General features: G+C 32.5%; 1 protein-coding gene across 3 annotated transcripts in view; it reads left to right on the top strand.

Annotated features, from left to right (window-relative positions):
* Stacl (SH3 and cysteine-rich domain-containing protein) overlaps positions 1–22016 on the top strand; it is a 350766-nt gene that overhangs the window by 264239 nt on the left and 64511 nt on the right. For all 3 annotated transcript variants that reach the window (XM_089634833.1, XM_089634823.1, XM_089634843.1), the window contains exon 12: positions 708–776. In XM_089634833.1, the coding sequence (XP_089490959.1) occupies positions 708–776 (69 nt within the window). The remainder of the gene's footprint in view (positions 1–707; positions 777–22016) is intronic.

Genomic DNA, 22016 nt, shown 5'->3' with positions numbered 1-22016 from the left:
TGATCAACCAAATGTGATGGTTGCTAGATAGACAGGTGGCTTATATTTTGTTGCCATAGATGGTTGCCATACTCAACTCAATTTTGACAAAAATTAGGGTTGTCATTATTTGCTCCCGAACCCTTCAATTATACCCGGAAATGAATGAATGTCCGAAATATATTTTAATCAAACAAATATCTAGTCTTTGCTACACATTTTCCAAATGTGATTATTTTTCAGTTTAATGAGGTTGAACAATAATCAACCTAACGACCATCTTGAATAAATGTAGATACATATTTCATTTCTTCTTCTCAATCCCAGATTTATAGGTTACTGGCAGTATTATACCTAAACGATTCATATCCCCTTCCAAATGATTACTTGTTACCTCTGTAAAATTTTGCATTGAAAATGGTTTTAAATTACTTTTTAGAACTACAATTTGAACTACTTAACTTTGTTCTGTGTGCAATTTTCTCACATCAAACCTCTCTCTTCATGTTCTGCCAATTTGCTGGTTTTGGATTTTGGATTCATTGTAGGCGGGTGCACCGAATTGTCTTCAAGCATATATTTAAAATAAATCTGATTGATATAATAATCTCAAAATACGAGCATTGCAAATTAGATATTTTACTACACCATTAATTTTCGATATTTTTTTCAAGATATTCTTAGTGTTTAAAACTGCTAATGTGGGATTGGTTTTTTTTCCATTTCAGGAAGATATATCATTGAAAAAGTTTGACTTGAGGGTTGCACAAATTCATCTCTCAGCCGTGAAAGCACAGGTGAGTAATTTTAAAATATTTTGTATTTTTTTCAGAACGCAGACTTGAAAACAATGGACATTGATTAACGATAGCGTTACAATTATTTATTGAAATTCCTTGCTCTAGATTTAAGTTTGGCCGAAAACAACCATCCACATCAGACAGTCCTGCCACGGGAATCGAATTCGCGATCTCCCGAACCAGAGGGCGTAATATTTACTTCCCTAAATGAATTTAGAAGGGTTCTCTAGTAATCAGTTATATTTTATATTCGCCCGAAAGCTATTTTAAAACGCTGAATAAAGCCAAATCCAGATCGGAGAGAAATGTTTTATGTTGAGACTTGTCAAGATTTTTATGACGCGAGAGTTGGTATTCACGGGCTATATACGAGTGAAATGTGCTTTTTGTAACAAGAGCCTTGTCAGTTTGACATTAACATTTTTAGTGCCTGTATAATTTGGTGGTAACAGTGGTGATTTGGAGATCACGAGAGCCAAATGAATTAAGAAAGGAGGTTTCATTATTATTATTAGCGTTTTGCCCGTTGCACCCAATGGATTAAAAAAAAATTGATTATTATTACTAGCGTTTTGCCGTTGCACCCAATAGATTAAGAAAGGAGGTTTAATCATTATAACTAGGGTTTTTGCCGCTGCACCCAATAGATTAAGAAAGGAGGCTTATTCATTATTACTAGCGTTTTGCCGTTGCACCCAATAGATCGATAGACTTCGATAGAATAGGAAAGGACTACACGAATCAAGTTTTGCAAATTATTTATTAACCTTAGCTTAGTGGCGATTGCAAAAAAAAAAAAATATATATATATATATATCATGCAAATAGCTGGTTTGTTTCGCTGGGTGAAAATGCGTAACTGCATGGGTGAGATCACGCGATTAAACATAATAAATTCATATTTTCTGTCACTCCGTTTAATTTAATTTAAAGCGGCTGTGAGAGTGTCTCTGTAATTCAGGATTGGGCTTTTAGTTGCTCAAGAATCCATGTAGGTAATTGCCTCAGACATCACATATGACGATTATTCATAATGACGTTTAAAAATTAATACAATTTTATAGCAGGGCAATAAAAACATAGGTTTTCTGAAAGTTTTTTTATCTACACTTGTGAAAGTTTCGTATTTATCAATAAAGTTGTGAAGTTCTTCTTAAACTATTCCAGAAAGTTCTGTTATTAAGGAAAACTTTCCGCAAAAGACTGATACGGAAGTGTTAAAATATATCAAAAGTTTGATATCAGCGAGGGTGATGAATTATATAAGTTCTCGGAAATTAAATAAAATAAACATTGAAAACGATAAAAACAATATTTCGGTCGTTTTTAGATAATAACTTACGGTTAATCGAGTTAGAAATACTTCAACTTTAATCATTGCTATTTTTTGTATATTTACTGTGGTGACCTAACTAACTTAATTTACTATATTTGATTCAGGTATCTTCGCGATATTTTACAATAAAACTAGCTTTTCAGAGAAAGTCACAAAACAAGGAAGTCATTTTAAGCAACGTTTAGATTCTGAATTGTGGTACCTCAGCAGAGTATGAGCTATAGTCTGCTTTTCTGAATAGTGGTGCCTCAGCGGAGTGATGCTGAGAATATGAGCTATATTCTGCTATTCTGAATAGTGATGCTGAGAGTATGAGTTATATTCTGCTATTCTGAATATTGGTGCCTCAGCAGAGCGATGCTGAGAGTATGAGCTATAGCCTGTTTTTTTCTGAATAGTGGTGCCTCAGCAGAGTGATGCTGAGAATACGAGCTATATTCTGCTATTCTGAATAGTGATGCTGAGAGTATGAGCTATATTCTGCTATTCTGAATATTGGTGCCTCAGCAGAGCGATGCTGAGAGTATGAGCTATAGCCTGCTTTTTCTGAATAGTGGTGCCTCAGCAGAGTGATGCTGAGAATACGAGCTATATTCTGCTATTCTGAATAGTGATGCTGAGAGTATGAGCTATATTCTGCTATTCTGAATATTGGTGCCTCAGCAGAGCGATGCTGAGAGTATGAGCTATAGTCTGCTTTTCTGAATAGTGGTGCCTCAGCAGAGTGATGCTGAGAATACGAGCTATATTCTGCTATTCTGAATAGTGATGCTGGGAGTATGAGCTATATTCTGCTATTCTGAATATTGGTGCCTCAGCAGAGCGATGCTGAGAGTATAAGCTATATCCTGCTTTTCTGAATAGTGGTGCCTCAGCAGAAAAATATGTAAATATTTCTATTTTTCAGAACTTACTGATCAAAATGTTTTTGCATTCCAGGTGTCATGCTCACAATTTTATACATTGTATTGAATATTTATGAGGAAATTATTTGTATTTAAATCACTAATAAAATGCACCCGTCTTCTAAAATTAATTACAAAAACACCCTAATATTATAGAACTTCCTTCTTCTTCTGGCGCTAGTAAAATAAGATTGTTAATTTGAATGTTACCTGTAAGTTTCTACATATTTAAATGTATATATATATATATATACATTTAAATATGTAGATATATATATATATATATATATATATAGACAGTAGTTATAGGCCTTCGTCATAAGTCACTAGATATAAGTCTTAGATGTAGTCACTTGTTTAAATCGATAGTCATGGTATTAATTATTTAATAAATATGTTTGTACAGCGCCTTTGAGGTGATTTTTAGCGATTGTCAATGAAAAATACATGTTTTGAAGAATTTGTTCATAAAATTTTTCAAATCATTTCTAAGCCGTAAAAAACTCTGTTGAAGTGAGCTTGCAAGTAATTATTCAAAGATGTCAACTCTCGCTGAGAGCTTTTGTCCGTAGAGGTCATTTCACCGTGCGAGCCCTAACAAGGCGCACGAGTGCCTCGAGATGCCACTTTCTGTCTAGTTTCACCGGCGACACAAACAATAATAGCCTCTACGGAGTCTACATTTCCACATAGGAAGGTCGAGGATGTACGGCTTTCGAGTGGAGTGTTCTATGTCGTCACGTTCGTTTCACATTTTCGGTTTGTAGTTTCCCAAACTAAAAGAGAAGAACTTGACATGTTTTATTCCAAATTGACGTTCCTCTGTTTGTTTATTTTTCATGAAAATAATATAAAAAAAATTGTTTACCGTAAGATAAACGAAAACATATATATATATTTTACAAATACTCGTATTTTTTTCAAATAAATGAAACCATACGAAAATGACAGCGGTACGTGTTTTAAAATGCAAAGAATACCATTGTTATAATAATATTTTATTAAAAAAGTGAAGACCCGTAATATGATAAAACTTATGATAATGGTGGATTGGTCTTCCCATTGTTTTCCCTTTGGGAAACGTTAATCTGAAGGATGATAGAGAGGGTAGCAGACGGGGAAGAAAAAAATAGGAAACAGCATGCTTCTGTTGTTCTCTATCTTCACGAAATATATTTCCGTTCATGTCATATTAAAAAAAACACATGCAAAGCAATTAAATTTGACGTTTTTAGTCACTTCGAATGATATTATAGTAATGTGCACTCACTGTGAATGAAAAGGTATATATTTAACCAACAAGCAATAATCTTTTTGTACAAGGCAAGGTGTCTTAGAGACGAGTCAAGGGGAAAATTTTACTTACACACCGCACCGGTTAAAAATTAATTTTCCTTTACAGTTCACCACAAATAGGTATTCCGGGACAAATATCACTTTGATGGGAATCTCCGAGGTAATTTAATTTTCACCCCGATTTCACAGATATCGAATTGTCTACCATCTATATACTCATAGTACCCAGAAGCTACTATCTAGGGCACGTCCGAACCAACAAACTGGAAAAATGGCAAAAGACAAACCGCCGCAGCCCTCGGCTCTAAATTCCACGAATTACCGAATACATCATTCGAGAAGACGATATCATTTTTGTGCTTGTTATGATGGAGCTTTATTCACTTATATGTCTTTTAAATGGGTACTTTAAGCGATTGTTAGGGCCAGTTGTTTCACAGAATTTGAACAATTCCCAAAATTTTAAAGTTAATTTTCATGTTCCGTGAAGTGAAAGTACTAATCAAGTTCTGTTATTTTTTCAGTTCCGTTACACAACTGGCCCATAATGGAATAATAACGGCTTTTAAATAGAATTTTCAGAAAACTTGAATTTTAACTCTGAAATTTTACGAATCGTTCAAATCCTGTGAAAAAACCTGTCCTCGTGTTATATGATATAACAATACATGACGCACTGAGATAAATGAATATTGCTGACTTATTAAAATTATTAAAATACTGTTAAAAACGTTATTGCAGGCTGCTTCCTGATAAACTTTTAGTACTTTCATAATATATCGGAACACGTGTTTATGCAACTAAATTTGTCCTCATAATAATCAACTAGCAGTTAAAAACCCTTTTGGGTTTTTTGCTGCTAGGCCCTGCAGGCGGCACTTGGTTGGCATCGCCCAGTTTAAGTGATACTAACAACAGTTACATTTAATAGGTAGATATTAGGTCATTTACAGAGAGAGGGTGAGTATATTATTGTTAAAACACGGAACAGGAAGGAGTTAATTAATAATAACATGCTCAATTTAGGCTTAATAAGAATGACAGTTTTTTGAATAAATGAAATTTTTCGTATTTGTGATGGATTATTTCAAATGAAACACTATTATTGACTACTTTTCAACAACTGATATTAACTGTTATCGTATCTTATATAATTTGCTCATAGGAGACTTGCAGTGCTTAAATATGTGTTACAACCTTCAATGTCTACAAGTTGAATCAATATCGTATAGTTTGTCACAACAATTAAAGATAGTTATGACAAATTTGGCTGAAATAATAGATTATTACATATTGATTAATTGTATCCGTGTTTATGAATAAAAGGAGGGTAATTGTGCGATGAGATTAGCAGTCGGTTTAATTAAAAGGTGTTAAGTTTACTCCAAATGATGGTAATTCTTTACCTAGAGCTGTTACTGTTTCTAATGAAGTTTAAAGTTAGATTATATAAACACCTTCATCAGGAGAGTAAATATCTATATATAAAGGTAGATTATTACAATATAGCGCCCCTGAGGTGATATCTCACAAAAGCGGCGCTATGCAAATTGTCCAATAAATAAATAAATACAATGTTTAGATTCGATTGTGTACATATGCATTGATATACAACGGAAATAGATAAAATAATGTTATCCGATTAAACTTTATTTTATTAAAAAACAAATAACTTTGTTAACATCACTTTATTATATGCAAAAAATACATGTTTCATGAACGAAGTTCACCTCATCAGGAGTAAGTATACTCCGAAGTCAAAAATTAAATAAAGATTACAATTGGAAAAAAGTGGAAGGAGGGGGGAGAGGTAAGAGTAGGCTGGGTTTATAAGAATTAGGAATTACAATATCGTTAGACGGGTAAGACCAGTTTAGTGGGAAAATATTTAAAAGAGAGTTTATAAAAAAAAATCTTGTTAATTGTATCTGCTTTTATATTAATTTGTTTTTTAATTTCTAAAATTTTGAAAATTATTTATTAGCGATGCTTTATATCCTGTGTGGAGTATTTTAAGACCTGAAAAAAACAAAGACCATAAAACCATAAAACAATATATTCATAGAACAAATAGCATTTAATAACGGTTATTCTAATAAATTGATACTTGAAATACTATATAAAAAAATTATACGTATTCTTTTCAAACGTTATATTTACCATATTTCTAAAGATAGAAATAAACAATGGCGCAGAATTCTATTTGTGGATAACGATACTTCTAAAATTATGTATAAAAACATTCCTGGTACTACCATACCATAACCGGCGTTTTACACTAATAACAAAATGAAGAAATATATTCTTAATAATAAAGATAGCGAAAATCAAACAAAAAAATCAGGAGTTTATAAACTCAATTGGGTAATAATCATTGTAATTTCTTTTACAAAAGTAGAGAAAATAGAATCTTTGATGTCAGAACTAAAGAACATCTCAGTGCTCTAAATGAAAATAGTGAATCTGAGTTTGCAAATCATCTTTTGAATAATGATCAAACTTTCGATAAAAATTCAGGTCTAAAAATACTTCACTTAGGATATAAATATGATGATAAACTCCGCCCAGTCTTACCCCTCCCCCTCCTTCCACTTCTTCTTTCCAATTGTAATCTATATTTAATTTTTTACTTCAGTGTATAGTCTATACCCTTGATGAGGTGAACTTCGTTCATGAAACATGTAGTGGTTATATATAATAAAGTGATGTAAACAAAGTTATTTGAGTTTTAAAAAAAGAAATAATGCCATCACAAAGTGATAAGCTTCCAGAAGAAATCTTCTTATTAAACGCTTTTTAATGGTCAAGTAATTTTGCCTAACTATGTGTATTGTGAGCTGCATATTTAAAAATTCGCGCCAATCATTTATAGCCGCCGTGCATATCGGCCATATTGAAGGAACGCGTGATTTTTTATAAACGTCAAATATAATCACGTAATTGTGGATAATTTTCATTGTAATGTAATTAATCCAATGGATTATGAACTTTCTAAAACATAGTTTCTTCGATATTATCCAAAAATTATATGAGCAGAAACGATGTTTTTGAAGAAATCTCGTATTATATGTGGCGATCCTATTTCTGTATGAAATCGGGTCTTAATTTTAAAATCTTATTTTTTGGATCCGGTCGCCTGCAAACCGAAATGAACCTTGCGGTTGGTTAAAATTGAGGGGCAGAGTGGTATTTTTTTAAAAACCAACTAGCGTAATAATATTATAGATGACGAAAAGCGAAAATATAAAAAAATTTATGAACACGTGTTCCGACATCGCGATAAAACACTAGAGTTTTATTGAAAGTTTATTAGGAAAACTATCAATAAATTCGTTAAAGGTCTGTTATTCTGTTTATAACAGGAAAGCGAAAAATTTGAAAAAATTTTAATAAATTAGCAATATTTTATATCAGTTAGTTCTTCCTTTCAGAGTGGAAGATACTACCAGTATCGCCCTGGTGTAAGACCACCATTCAGAATTGAAACGTTGCTCCAAATGGCTTTAGCCGTGTTTAGTGCCTAGATCTGAATAGCCAGGTACTTCCCCACCTTCCTCTTTCCCTTCCCCACTTACCTTCAGCCTCACAACATACCTCAGTAGGGGATGCCATAGTCTCACTGGCTCCGGTTAGCAGGGAGCAGTTGAGACTACTCATCGGTCATCGGGTATTCTACTAAATTGTAATGGTGTGTTTGTGTCCTTTTACTAAACTGTGGAACTTTTCCATGCCCATACCCCTCAGCCTCACAACATACCTCAGTAGGGGATGCCATAGTCTCACTGGCTCCGGTTAGCAGGGAGCAGTTGAGACTACTCATCGGTCATCGGGTATTCTACTAAATTGTAATGGTGTGTTTGTGTCCTTTTACTAAACTGTGGAACTTTTCCATGCCCATACCCCTCAGCCTCACAACATACCTCAGTAGGGGATGCCATAGTCTCACTGGCTCCGGTTAGCAGGGAGCAGTTGAGACTACTCATCGGTCGTCGGGTATTCTACTAAATTGTAATGGTGTGTTTGTGTCCTTTTACTAAACTGTGGAACTTTTCCATGCCCATACCCCTCAGCCTCACAACATACCTCAGTAGGGGATGCCATAGTCTCACTGGCTCCGGTTAGCAGGGAGCAGTTGAGACTACTCATCGGTCGTCGGGTATACTAAATTGTAATGGTGTGTTTGTATTCTTTTACTAAACTGTGGAACTTTTCAATCACATTTTTATATTAAAACAAACTACGATCATATAAGTGAGGTAAATCTTAAGTAAAAACTAATCAGCATGCACGACTTTTAACCCTTTCAGTAGAATGGAGTGGTGGGAATACGATTTATATTTCATGAGCATAAATAATAAAAAATATATAATTATTTTGCTTTTCCAATATCAAATGAATTTCCAACAGTAAAGAATATTGAGACTTATAAATTACCGATCGTTGACAATTTTCTTTTCCTTCAACTTCAAAAGCAATTTGTTTTTTCATATTTCTCTTTTTCTTTACACCCACTTTATTAAAAAACTGAGTCAGGTTAATTTTCTAAAGACGCTTTTCATTTGATAAAAAGGCACTTGAAGCCAAACGAAAGAGACGTATTTAATATCAATCAACGTTTAATGTATTGAAGTGCGTACTTCTTGAATGTTGTTGGTTGTACGGGGAGCACATTAAGGGAATATGCCAGGAAAACAGAGATAATATTTCCAAATTTACGGCGCAGGCAATACTTGGAAACGTCTATAGACGTGATGTATGGCCCCCGCTAAAATAACATGTCTCGGAAGACTATAATGCCACTAGATGGAAACGCACACAAACATATGCCGCTCAGTGCTTCAATTTTTATTTTATTATCGCGTTTCTAATACTGCTACGTAACTTGGTTCACAGTGTTTGAAGAGGGCAGTGAAATTTATACAAAAATCCAACGTAAACGTAAGTTTTTGAAAACTTTTAATATTTAGGGACGATTTATTTTTAACTTGAATTTCGCAAAAGTTGATTATTTCTTCTGACTATTTTTTTTAAGTAACCTGGCATATTTTAGAGATGTACATAATGTTACATGGTTTTCTTTCGATAATTTTTTCATATTTCTATTTTTGAGACCGATAATTCGTGGTGGAATCCCATTATAATATATTATAATAAAACAAATAAAAAACTTTATTCCACTTAATTTAATAACCAGTCTGAAGATGGCTTTGACGAGCTGAAACCGGTTACGGTCAAAATAAAATTAAGTGGAATAAAGTTTTTTATTTGTTTTATTATAATATATTATTTGGTTTCATATTAAGGATTTGGGATTGTGGGTATTTTTAATAAAAATATACCTTTTAATCATTGAAGAAGATATTTTTAGCTACTTGCAATAAAATATGAGAGGGATAAACACTCAAAAAATAATCCATGTTGCGACCGGTACCTTTTTTATTTTATGGTAGAAGTATAAAAAGGTAACGATCGCGACTGGGATTATATTCTTGTATTTATCAGTTTCACATTTCAGTGAAAGTTTTTAAAAATTATCTTTTAAAATAATTAGATATTTCAAGGTTTATCGGCTTCAATAATAATTCATAATAAATTGAATTTACCTTTATTCATTAGGTACTTAAGTATATGGTACATTTTAACGCATAACAATCGATTCGCCCTTTGAAAGTTAATCTATATGTATAACCGTAAGGTGTAACGGCGGTCTCCAATAAAATAAAGTACTGAGCAATATTTAATGAATAAATTAAAAGCTTAATAATTGACATGAATCTAAAAGATAAATCCACTGTCACTATGCAAAAATCTCTTCTTTTCATTATATCATTCAACTAATATTATGAATGCTGCCATCATTTTTATGAAAACGCTTTTCTCTTTAAATTTTGAATCGTTTGATGTTTGATGTTTAAAAGAGTCAACTTAAATTGAAAATGAAATTAAAACAACTGAAATTAATCAAAAAATATACCCGGCTTTGGGTATAAAGCAAAAATCATTTGCCTCAACTCAACCCTCGACATATTTTTTTAATCGCTGCTGTCATCTATGAAAAACATTACTGGCAACTTAATCAATACGCACTCACAACTATAATTAACATAGGTGTACATATACGTGTACACTCATACACGTATTAGACACCACATGTTTTTATATATCGTTTATCTTTGTAGGTACTAAAACCGCCCGGTTAAATGTTTATTATTTTTTTTTTTTTTATTATTGAATTTTTTTTATACATACATGGATAGTTACATAAAATATTGAAAAATGTATATAAAATATTGTAATAAATGTACATAATTCAAAAAAAATCCCACGAATGCGAAGCCTGAGTGTGGGTATTATAAATATTTTTATATTATTTCCATGATTTAAGTGTAGATACAATATCAAATATAAATTTAAGTTATTTTAAAAGAGTTACTGTAGAGATGCAATACAAGAAACTAAATCATGAAATATGTAAAAGTTTTAAAATAATACAAAAAATAAGGTAAATACTAGTTTTTAAAGAAGACATCTTAAAAAGTGAATTAGCAGACAAAGCATTACAAACAAACAATAAAATATATTATCACTCCAGATATTTCATAGAGACATGTCGTTATTACCAATCCTAGTAATTATATATTTCATAGCAACATGTCGTTAGTACCAATCCTACAAATTATATATTTCATATAGAAATGTCGTTAGTACCAACCCTAGTAATTATATATTTCATGGAGACATGTCGTTAGTACCAATCCTAGTAATTATATATTTCATAGAATTATGTCGTTAGTACCAATCCTTGTAATTATATATTTCATAGCGATATTTCGTTAGTACCAATCCTAGTAATTATATATTTCATAGAATTATGTCGTTAGTACCAATCCTAGTAATTATATATTTCATAGCGATATGTCGTTAGTACCAATCCTAGTAATTATATATTTCATAGAATTATGTCGTTAGTACCAATCCTAGTAATTATATATTTCATAGCGATATGTCGTTAGTACCAATCATAGTAATTATATATATTTCACAGAGACATGTTGTTAGTACCGATCCTAGTAATTATATGTAAAAACTTTAAAATTACTTTGTTTATTTAACGTTTGTTTCGAAAACAATTTTTTTTAAATAGTTTTAAATCTGTGCTATACTGTTTTTTGGTTCGCATATCGAATATCGTGTTTATTAATTAAAATCTCAACGCTTTTACATAAAACTCTTGGCTCGCGGTTATAAGCATGCGAATCAATTGGCTTTTACTGCCAAAATATTCTGTGTCTTATGCTGAAAAATAATTTTTCTTACATGGTTCTCCGGTTTTGCGACAATAAAACTTGCGATATTGTCTTGCTTTTAAATCATAATAACGATTTCGTTGAAAAAAACTGAACTGATCCGAAAACTATCTTAAAATATAATACACTAGCTAAAGTCACCGGCATTTCCTGGACTTCATGCATAATTTTTTGAAGTCTTATGTAGACAGTTATTTATAATTCTTTTACTTTTCTATTGGGAAGGGGTGGGTGGTTTTTCGAAATTTCATGTAAACAGTGGACATCCCCTCTTGTTTTAATCGTCAATGTAGTAAAACTTCAACAAGAAGTATCAAATATCTGCTTCAAGGAGTGAGGGAAGGGGGTGGCAGTGGTTTGTAATGTACACGGAGATATATCTCTTGTTTTAAAGGTCAAAAAACCCTCACCCCGACATTATTTTATATAATATATATGCAGATGAAGTACCTATCTATACTATTTGTAAAACAAAAACCGAATTTTATAATAAAATTGAATCTACTGTACGTCAGGGAAGCAATTCAATCTAAGCCCTTTAAATAATGCACTTGTAAGTGCACTCAGCAAGCCACCGCATCTTCTACGTCTTTCAACCAAGTAAAGAAAACAAAGAAAACTTCCACTGCTACTTTATCCTACATCGCTAACTACCGTCGGTTTTCAGTAGAAAAAAAAACTTTATTTTCCATCAATTTAATTTATAATTTAGGAGATATTTTAACTTTACTTCAATATGATATCTCAATTTCTATACAATTCGCTTTGTACTAAATTAATCGTAATTCGATTAAACAACGTGCAATCTTTAGAGCACGGGCGTCGGGTGGGAGCGCTTTTCTTGTTCTCTATTTCAATAGCATAGTACAGAAACATCCCAAACGCGTGCCCAATGTCGGGTGGGGGCGCTTTCCTTGTTCTCTATTTCAATAGCATAGTACTAAAACATCCCAAACGCGTGCCCAATGTCGGGTGGGAGCGCTGCCCTTGTTCTCTATTTCAATAGCATAGTACAGAAACATCCCAAACGCGTGCCCAATGTCGGGTGGGAGCACTGCCCTTGTTCTCTATTTCAATAGCATAGTACAGAAACATCCCAAACGCGTGCCCAATGTCGGGTGGGAGCGCTTTCCTTGTTCTCTATTTCAATAGCATAGTACAGAAACATCCCAAACGCGTGCCCAATGTCGGGTGGGAGTGCTGCCCTTGTTCTCTATTTCAATAGCATAGTATAGAAACATAAATATAAATATTTTTTTATAATTATAATTTCATTATACAAATTGAGTGCTGCCGTTAAAGGTGCTTTGATGGAAAGAACCGAATGCATTATTAAGGTCACAATAATTCATATGATACACTTTATTTTTTCCTCTTTTTTCTACTTAATTATATATTTACTAGTTTTAAACGTCTCAATGCGTTATTTGGGTTGGTCTGGATGTATATTTTTCATTTTATTTTTATTTTAATTGTCTACGGATAACCAAACAAAACAAAACACCAATTCAACCGCGGAAAAACGCTTTGATAGTAAAATTATCCACATTGTAAAGCAGATTCGGTCCAGTGCCGGGAGGCGAGCAACACCTTTAATATTAACAACATCGAGCTTTTACATTAACGGTGGGTGCACTACACTACACTACACTACACACACTACACCACACCACACCACACCACACCACACCACACCACACCACACCACACCACACCACACCACACCACACCACACCACACCACACCACACCACACCACACCACACCACACCACACCACACCACACCACACCACACCACACCACACCACACCACACCACACCACACCACACCACACCACACCACACCACACCACACCACACCACACCACACCACACCACACCACACCACACCACACCACACCACACCACACCACACCACACCACACCACACCACACCACACCACACCACACCACACCACACCACACCACACCACACCACACCACACCACACCACACCACACCACACCACACCACACCACACCACACCACACCACACCACACCACACCACACCACACCACACCACACCACACCACACTACACCACACCACACCACACCACACCACACCACACCACACCACACCACACCACACCACACCACACCACACCACACCACACCACACAACACCACACCACACCACACCACACCACACCACACCACACCACACCACACTACACCACACCACACCACACCACACCACACCACACCACACCACACCACACCACACCACACCACACCACACCACACCACACCACACCACACCACACCACACCACACCACACCACACCACACCACACCACACCACACCACACCACACCACACCACACCACACCACACCACACCACACCACACCAAACCACACCACACCACACTACTCTACACAACACATGAATCAGCATTGTTGTTAAGCTTTCCACACCGCGCAAATTCTATTTATTTGGCCCATAATTGTTTTCTTCCCATTCAACCATTATTAATTAATTACTAGCGCAGATCCGTAAAAATAACGGGATAGTCTGAATTCTTAAAAAATCAGTTCAACTTTGGAAAATGTCAAAAACAATTTTCTGTTTAAAATATCGCATTATTTCTTCAATAATTGCAGAATCACTTTGAAGCATCATTTTAATTTCAATAAAATAAATAAATTTGTAAATATCACTGCTTAACGAAAAAGGATCGACATGTTTCCAGAGTTTTCTCGTCGGGATAAACGTACTATTAAAATTAACAAATTTAAAACTAGACAAACAAATATAAACAAATAATTACCTAATAAAATATGACAATGAGTTGTGATTAATTATTATATTATTACATACTATTATGTGTACATATATATTTATATACATAACATATATATATAACACAGGTCGATGTTTTGTATTAAACACTATTGCAGCAGTACAGCCTACTAAATTACAAAAGCAATCAGTAGATTTTTAGAAAACTCTTTCAGGAGTCACCTCAAAAACAGTTGTTTAAAGCTTATTTTTTTTTTCTATATATATTTATATATATGTTCGTCTGAAATCTTCACACAATCAGTTTCAATTTTGAAAATGACTCTGACATTCAAATAAAATTTGATTTCATTGAACCAAAGTTACCCTGGATGCACAGACGAAATTAATATTTTTATGCTCCTTATTACAGTGATGTGTAAAGTGCACAAAGAGTTTCATAAAGAGGGCGCTCAACAAATTTCCCAAATATTATTATTATTGCGTCATATTTCTAAAAAACAATCCTTCACTTTTATCACGTCAGACCATTTTATTGCAAAACGTTTATCATAAAAATATTTGACTTGGTGAACTGGAGAATTTGAATTTTTTAATCTTCTGGTTTCTTTTTATTACGTTAGTTTTAAACATGAACTTTATAAAGACACAAAACAATAACGTATCCAAAATAGCGCATTATTTACTATATTTGCGTGCTAGTGACCTATTATGCGCAGTGAACAAAGAATGAAAGTTGAATATATATTGTTGTAACCAAAATATTTTAGATCCCGCAAAATTTATGAAAATTTTCTTGTTTTTAGGATCCTGACCAACTCACAACCAATTCACAAAAACTAGTTACACTAACAAATTTAATATTGTACTTTTTGCACGCCAATTCTTAATGCATGTTATCAGGAAATGCATTCTAAGATCGTGTGCCTAATATAATAAGTACTTTCTTCCCAAATGTTTAACAATTTATGATGAGCCACGAATTACGGGAAAGGAACAAAGCAACCGCAAGCGCCATTTGCGGTTGCTTCGTTTCTTATCCATAATTTTGTCCTGTTTGTACGTAGCATAAGACGCAAGTTGCCTCTGATTTAGTCTCTCACTCCACGACTAACATCAACCAAGTATTTTAGGTAGTTCCAAGCCATCGGACTTATACATCATAAGGCAATAATTTTAAAACTGGTCATTTCCGTGATCACAACCAAACACACAGGTCGATGTTTTGTATTAAACACTATTGCAGCAGTACAGCCTACTAAATTACAAAAGCAATCAGTAGATTTTTAGAAAACTCTTTCAGGAGTCACCTCAAAAACAGTTGTTTAAAGCTTATGTTTTTTTTTCTTCGTGGTAAAATAATATAATGTGTTAACATGGTTTTTGTTAACTGATTCACAATATGACAAATATATATTAACCTATTTATTGCTTTAAAATGGGGTTGTTTTGAAGATTTTGTTTTATATAAACATATTTTAGGATTTTTAATAGTGTCGAGTTTCGTCAGTGTAAAATATATTCAGAGTTATACCGCAAAAGTAGAAATGTATAATATTTTACATGTAATGGCTTCAACAGGGCAATTAAATCAGCCCTTTGTTCTCAGGGAGCTTTATACTTCAAATGTTTTGGTAAGTTTCTCTGCTAGAACATACTCTGTTGAAATTACTGAAAACTTTACAAATAGTTAACTCTTAGTTCAGAGGAAATTCTCGGTTGGTTAACTTTACGGTGAATCCGCTAGATGGCACGAGTTTCCAAATTCCACGAAAAGAATTTATGTTTTCTGTGCGGTTCCCATAATGACTTTTCATGATATATACATAATGTTATCAATATTAATTAAGAGTAGTAATTATACGTATTTTCATACAATCCTGAAATTTTGTTTTGAGGCCAAAATATCAAACCAACCTGAATTTGTTTTTAATCATAGGGCATAGCAAATATGTAGAATGGAAATGTCTTACTTTATGTATGTATATTTTAAAATAAAAAATAAATTCCATTAAAGAATTCAAAGGATCGTTTGGCAAATATTTGTGAGTAAATTGCCAAAATTGCTTCTAAAACGTTACTGTATTAATAAATACTATTCAGTTTGGTTGGGTAATTTGGCCTCAAAAATAATTTTGTATGTTCCTCTTAATACACAATTATAATATAAGGGTTTTTGATTTTTTATGTCACGTAATTTTCCTACGATTCAAATTCAACTAATAATATTTTTTAAACAATCGTACTGTCGAACTTCGTGTTTTATTATATTTTACCTTGTTTTAAATGGTTTTAGCTGTGTTTAGTGACAAGATATGTAGTTCCCCACCTTCCCCTACTGCTTACCTTGAGCCTCACAACACACTCAAATTGGGGTTTCTATAATCTAAGCCAGTGGCGGCTCGTGACTCTTGGATGTACTAGAGTGCAGTATATAAAATAAATGGCATTTTGATGTTTTTTACCTGGAAATTGGTGCGGCGCACTTCCAAACTAAAGTTTCTGGTAAATCTTCATAGAACAAAACCATTTAAATATATATATCATTTTCGACTCAGCAATATCAACGACATCGGATTTTTCAAACTTAGCAATCTTTCACGATCAAAAATCACATAGATATCTAACTAGATCCAGATGGTTTTCAAATTTATTTCAATTTTTCAAATTGTGTTCATAGGGAAAAATAATATCATACCTTTTTTTTTTTTTTTTTTTTTTTTTTATTGAATAAATAGTTAATACATAATATCAAAAAACAAGTCCTGCTAAGCCGATTGAATTGGCTTGTCAACAGGTGCTTAAAGTTAGTTTCAAATACATTTTTTAAAGTTATAATTTACATCTTATATCTACAGAATTAACAATTTTTTCATACAATATTTCATACATATTAAAATAAATATTTTTTTTCCGATAGCCAATTTTTCACCATATATTTAACCTTATTCATAGATTTACATTGCTTTATAGTGTCAGGTAATAAATTAAATATCTTCGGTATGTTGTATTCAAACGTTCTCTGTCCGTATTTATTATTAAATTTCGGAACTATTAACCCGTCATTGCGCGTGAATCTAGTACTGTATTTATGTTCTAATTTTTCTTTATGCTGCGGGGTAAATATATACTGAATTATGATTTTTTGCCATAGTATAGCCTTAACAGGTAAAATTTTGGCACTCTGAAACAGCAACGGTGTATTATGTCTCTGTTTAAAAATATTAGGGACGACTAGTAATTTTACAATTGCGTTTTGTACAACTTGGACTTGTTTCAGATTGGTTGTACTAGTATTTCCCCATATGGTTAATCCATATCTTATAATAGATTCTGCCATTGACATATAAATTATTTTAAGTGTTTCAATTGATAGGAAAAAATTTAATGTGTACATTCTGCCAGCAATTGATCTGAGTCTTTTACAGGTTTTTTTAATATGTTTGTCCCATTTGAAAAAGCAATCTACTGTAACACCAAGATAGACATATTCTGTAACTAATTTTAAGCTTTCACATTTACAATTAGTCGGGATATTTTTATGGATGCAATTAAAACTATGAGAAATAATATTAGGATTGAATTGAAATCTGGCATTAGGTGATCTTATATGCATAACTTTGGTTTTGTTAGCATTTATTAATAGTCCTGCATCATGTGACCATTTACAAAGTTGATTAAAGTCAATTTGCATGAGTTCAATTGCAATTTTTAGATCTTTATGTGATATGACCAATGCCGTATCATCTGCAAATACAAAATGTTTAACAAAAGAGAAAAGTTTTTTCATTATAGTTACATAAATTATATATAGTGTAGGTCCCAATATGGAACCTTGTGGAACTCCTGCAGATACATTCTTTGTTTTACTAAAAGTATTATTTATTTTGGTACATATTTTTCTATTTCTAAGATAATCTTTAAATAAATTTAACACATTTCCTCTTATTCCAATTTTTTCTAAGGTTTCTAGCAGTTTTTTAGAGTTAATTGTGTCAAAAGCTTTAGAGTTATCGATAAATAACACAATAACATGTAATTTATTATTTAATTGATTATTTATGTAATTGGAAAAATCTTGCAGTAATTTTTCAGTATTTTTTTTTCTTTGAAAGCCATATTGATTTGGATCTATGATAGCGAATTTTTCTATGTAATTATTTAATTTATTTGATAAAAATTTTTCGAGAATTTTTTCTAACGCAGGTAGTATACTAATAGGCCTATAATTTCCCAGTTCAATGTGTTTTCCACCTTTAAATATTGGTCTAGTAATGCTACATTTAAATTCTTGTGGAATTTTTGCTTGCTTTATTATCGTATTGATTAAATGAGTAATTATTGGCCCAAGAGTTTTTATATTTCTTTTTAAATCAAACATTCTTATATTGTCAATACCTGTGCTTTTAGAGTTTTTCATTTTTTTAACAATGTTTTCAATATCAGTTATAGTAGCTCTTGGTATAAATAAACTGTGAGGCAGTTCTTCCAGTACAATATTAGTAGCTTTGTGATTGCATTTATGTAACATGTTGCTGATGCTATCCGAGAAGTAATTCACAAAATCATTTGACACAGAATCCTCAGTTCTATCTTTTAACATATATCGTGTTATTGTTTCATCACAATCGTTTTTGGGTTTACGTCCTAAAATATTATTTATCACATCCCAAGTTTTTTTTGTATCATTAAAACAGTTTTTAAATTTATTATTATAGTAGTTAGTTTTATCTTTATTTATAATTTTATTGACAAGGTTTCGTGATTTTTTGTATTCTGTTTCATATGTTTTGTTTGTTGGTGTACTTTTCCATTTTTTATATTGTTTATCCCTTTTATTTATTTGACATAATAATTCACTGCTTACCCATTCATTTATTGCATAAGGTCGTGTTTTCGGGTTTTGCACTATCGTTTTAGAACTACTCTTGTAAAATTTATTAAATAAAGATTTTATTTTTTCATATAATGAAATACAATCCTTATCCTCTATAAGTTTACTCCAGTTATAATCTCTGATATGTCTATCAATATCCTTTTGTGAGATGATTTGAATATACTTATTTGCAAAGTCTACCTGACGTTTATGACATTTTATATTAATAGCAGTGATAAAATGATCGGCAATATTATTTTCACAGACGCAAGCTGTTATTTTCTTGCCTCTAAATTTGACAAATATATGGTCAATACACGTGCGAGTAATTTGTCCATTTGATACAGCTTCTCTGGTTACTACATTGATGCATTTAGTTAAATAATGGTTAGTAAGTAAGTTTTCATACGAAGTTACAATATTATCTTGTTCATCAAGCAAATTAAGATTTATATCTCCAAGTAAGATAATATTTTCCTTACTATTAATTGTCTCAAGATATGATGATAATTCCGTCAGAAATGAAGATTTACTGAAATTAGGAGGTCTATAGATAGCTATTATATTGACTTTAGTTTTGTCCTGGAGTATGAGCTTTCCTGATATATTTTCAAAATGTATTGATTTTAATGTTTTTAGTCTAAATTCAAATTTGTTTCTTATATACAATATAATTCCTCCTCCTGACTTATCAGTCCTGCAGTAGTTATATGCATTATATCCAGGAATATTGTAAATACACATGCTTTCAGTTTGAATAGATGTTTCACATAGCATCAGAATGTCAATATGCTTCAAACAATTAATTAAATATATATGCAATACATCCCAATATTTTTGTATAGATCTAATATTTAATTGAATACAAACAAGATTATCAGACGAATTTATGTTTTGTTTTTTTATCCAATCTTCTAAATTATTTACTGTACTACTTTCTATTTCATTATCATTATCTATATAAGAAAAATTATTCTGCGCCATTTAATTCGTGATGGTGATTAATTGTTTTCTTGTTTTGTTTAACAGACATATTTTGAGTATAAATTGAAGAATTTAATGTTAAATATTTAACAAAATAAAAGTGATTGTATTTGAAGCTAATTGGTACAAGTAATTTTTGATAAAGGCTTAATAAATATAAAATAAACTGTATGTTCACATCTAGTGTTATTTCAGAATATTTTTCATATTTAAAAGCTACATCACGCACATAAAAACATCGCAGTTAAAATACATTGATATGGGTGAATATCCGTTTTTGATAAATAGCGTTCTATAAGTAAAAATTTTTAAAGATCTTACCGAGTAACGTTCTATATAAATTGCAGGCACTAATGGGAGATGGGCGGTTAAGTTCGTACCAACTTATACTTGGTCAAATTCGTATTTCGTCTGTTTTCTTCTCAAACTTTAATATACATTTTTATTTTAATAATGATTCCCCTCGTTACTTCGATTTTTTTACTGTTTTGGTGATATTCATTTTATTTTAACGGAAAATTTAAAAACATTTTTTTGCACTTACTCTCCTAAACATTTTGTATGTACTTACTCACCTAAACAAAGTTTTGTTTTCCAAAATAATTTAAGAAAAGGTTGTTTTTTAAATTTGAAACTACAGTAATTACTTTTTACAAATGTCGACAGTAAATAATAATACTAACGCATTTAAAAATGTCGCAGCAATGCCAATGTTTTGCGTGTACCCTTTGACGTGGAGTTTTGTGAGAAGTATAGATGGTTCCCTCGGGAGCCGTGAGGTGGGAGGTAGGAGGCGGGCGGTGGGAGGCGGGAGGTGGAAGGCGGGGTGGCAGATGTCGGTAGCGCGGAACCTGAATAAGGGATGCGCCACGAGCGCCATTAGCGCCACGAGCATCGCGGGGGAAGCGGGAAGCTCGACGGCCAACATGGCGCCGGGCATGCGCACTGCGTCCGCACATATCGACAGGGGGCGGGAGCGGCGCGTGGATAGTGATCCTACGGGAACCTAATGGACGAACCCGATTTTTTTTTTTAGAATCATGTTTGGTAACTTAACAAATAAATGTTCAACTAATAATTATTAGTACCTACCTATAGTAAGATAAACAGAGCTATCATACTTGAGATAAAAATAGGTAAATTTTTTTTCTCTTGTGTTGGTCCAAAAATGATTATTGCATATTGTAAAAAAAATCATCGGGAAAATGTACAAGCCTTGAAGTAATTTAAATAAACAACGGGTTGAATGGAGCAATACAATGATTTACGATTTTTATTAATATCAAAAATGGAGTTTCATTTTATTCTAATCCATCAAGAATGCCATCAAAATAACCCACATAATAAATTGATTGATTCATAACGTAATAAAACATGGCCAATTTAAGTTAAAATAAGCCGATTTTTTTTTGAAAAATTAATATTTCATCTTGCACAACAACAAAAAAAACAACGAGTTAAAAGATTTCTCAAGAAATTAATATTACTGTGCTTATGATACAGCTTACAAAATCGGCGTAACTTGACAAAATTTAATTATTTTTCTAATCTTAAATGGAAATCACATCAAATGTGGGGATCTTCCCTTCTGTTCTTTCTGCCTGTTCATTATCGACAGTTTGTTGTTGTCCACAAAAATCTCATAACTACAAATTGTGTTTATTTTTTGGGGTTTTTCAACTTTCACCGTCCAGAGTTTCCTTGTTCCCGAAAAGTCTGGAATATTCCCGTCCGCTGGCCTCCCACGCACC

This window comes from Hesperophylax consimilis, chromosome 1 (genome assembly GCF_061612785.1).
Source record: "Hesperophylax consimilis isolate HC1 chromosome 1, BYU_Hcon_1.0, whole genome shotgun sequence".
In the NCBI taxonomy this organism is placed as follows: Eukaryota; Metazoa; Arthropoda; class Insecta; order Trichoptera; family Limnephilidae; genus Hesperophylax; species Hesperophylax consimilis.
Note: the sequence above shows the minus strand (reverse complement) of the source record. Positions and strands in the feature narration are given on the sequence as shown.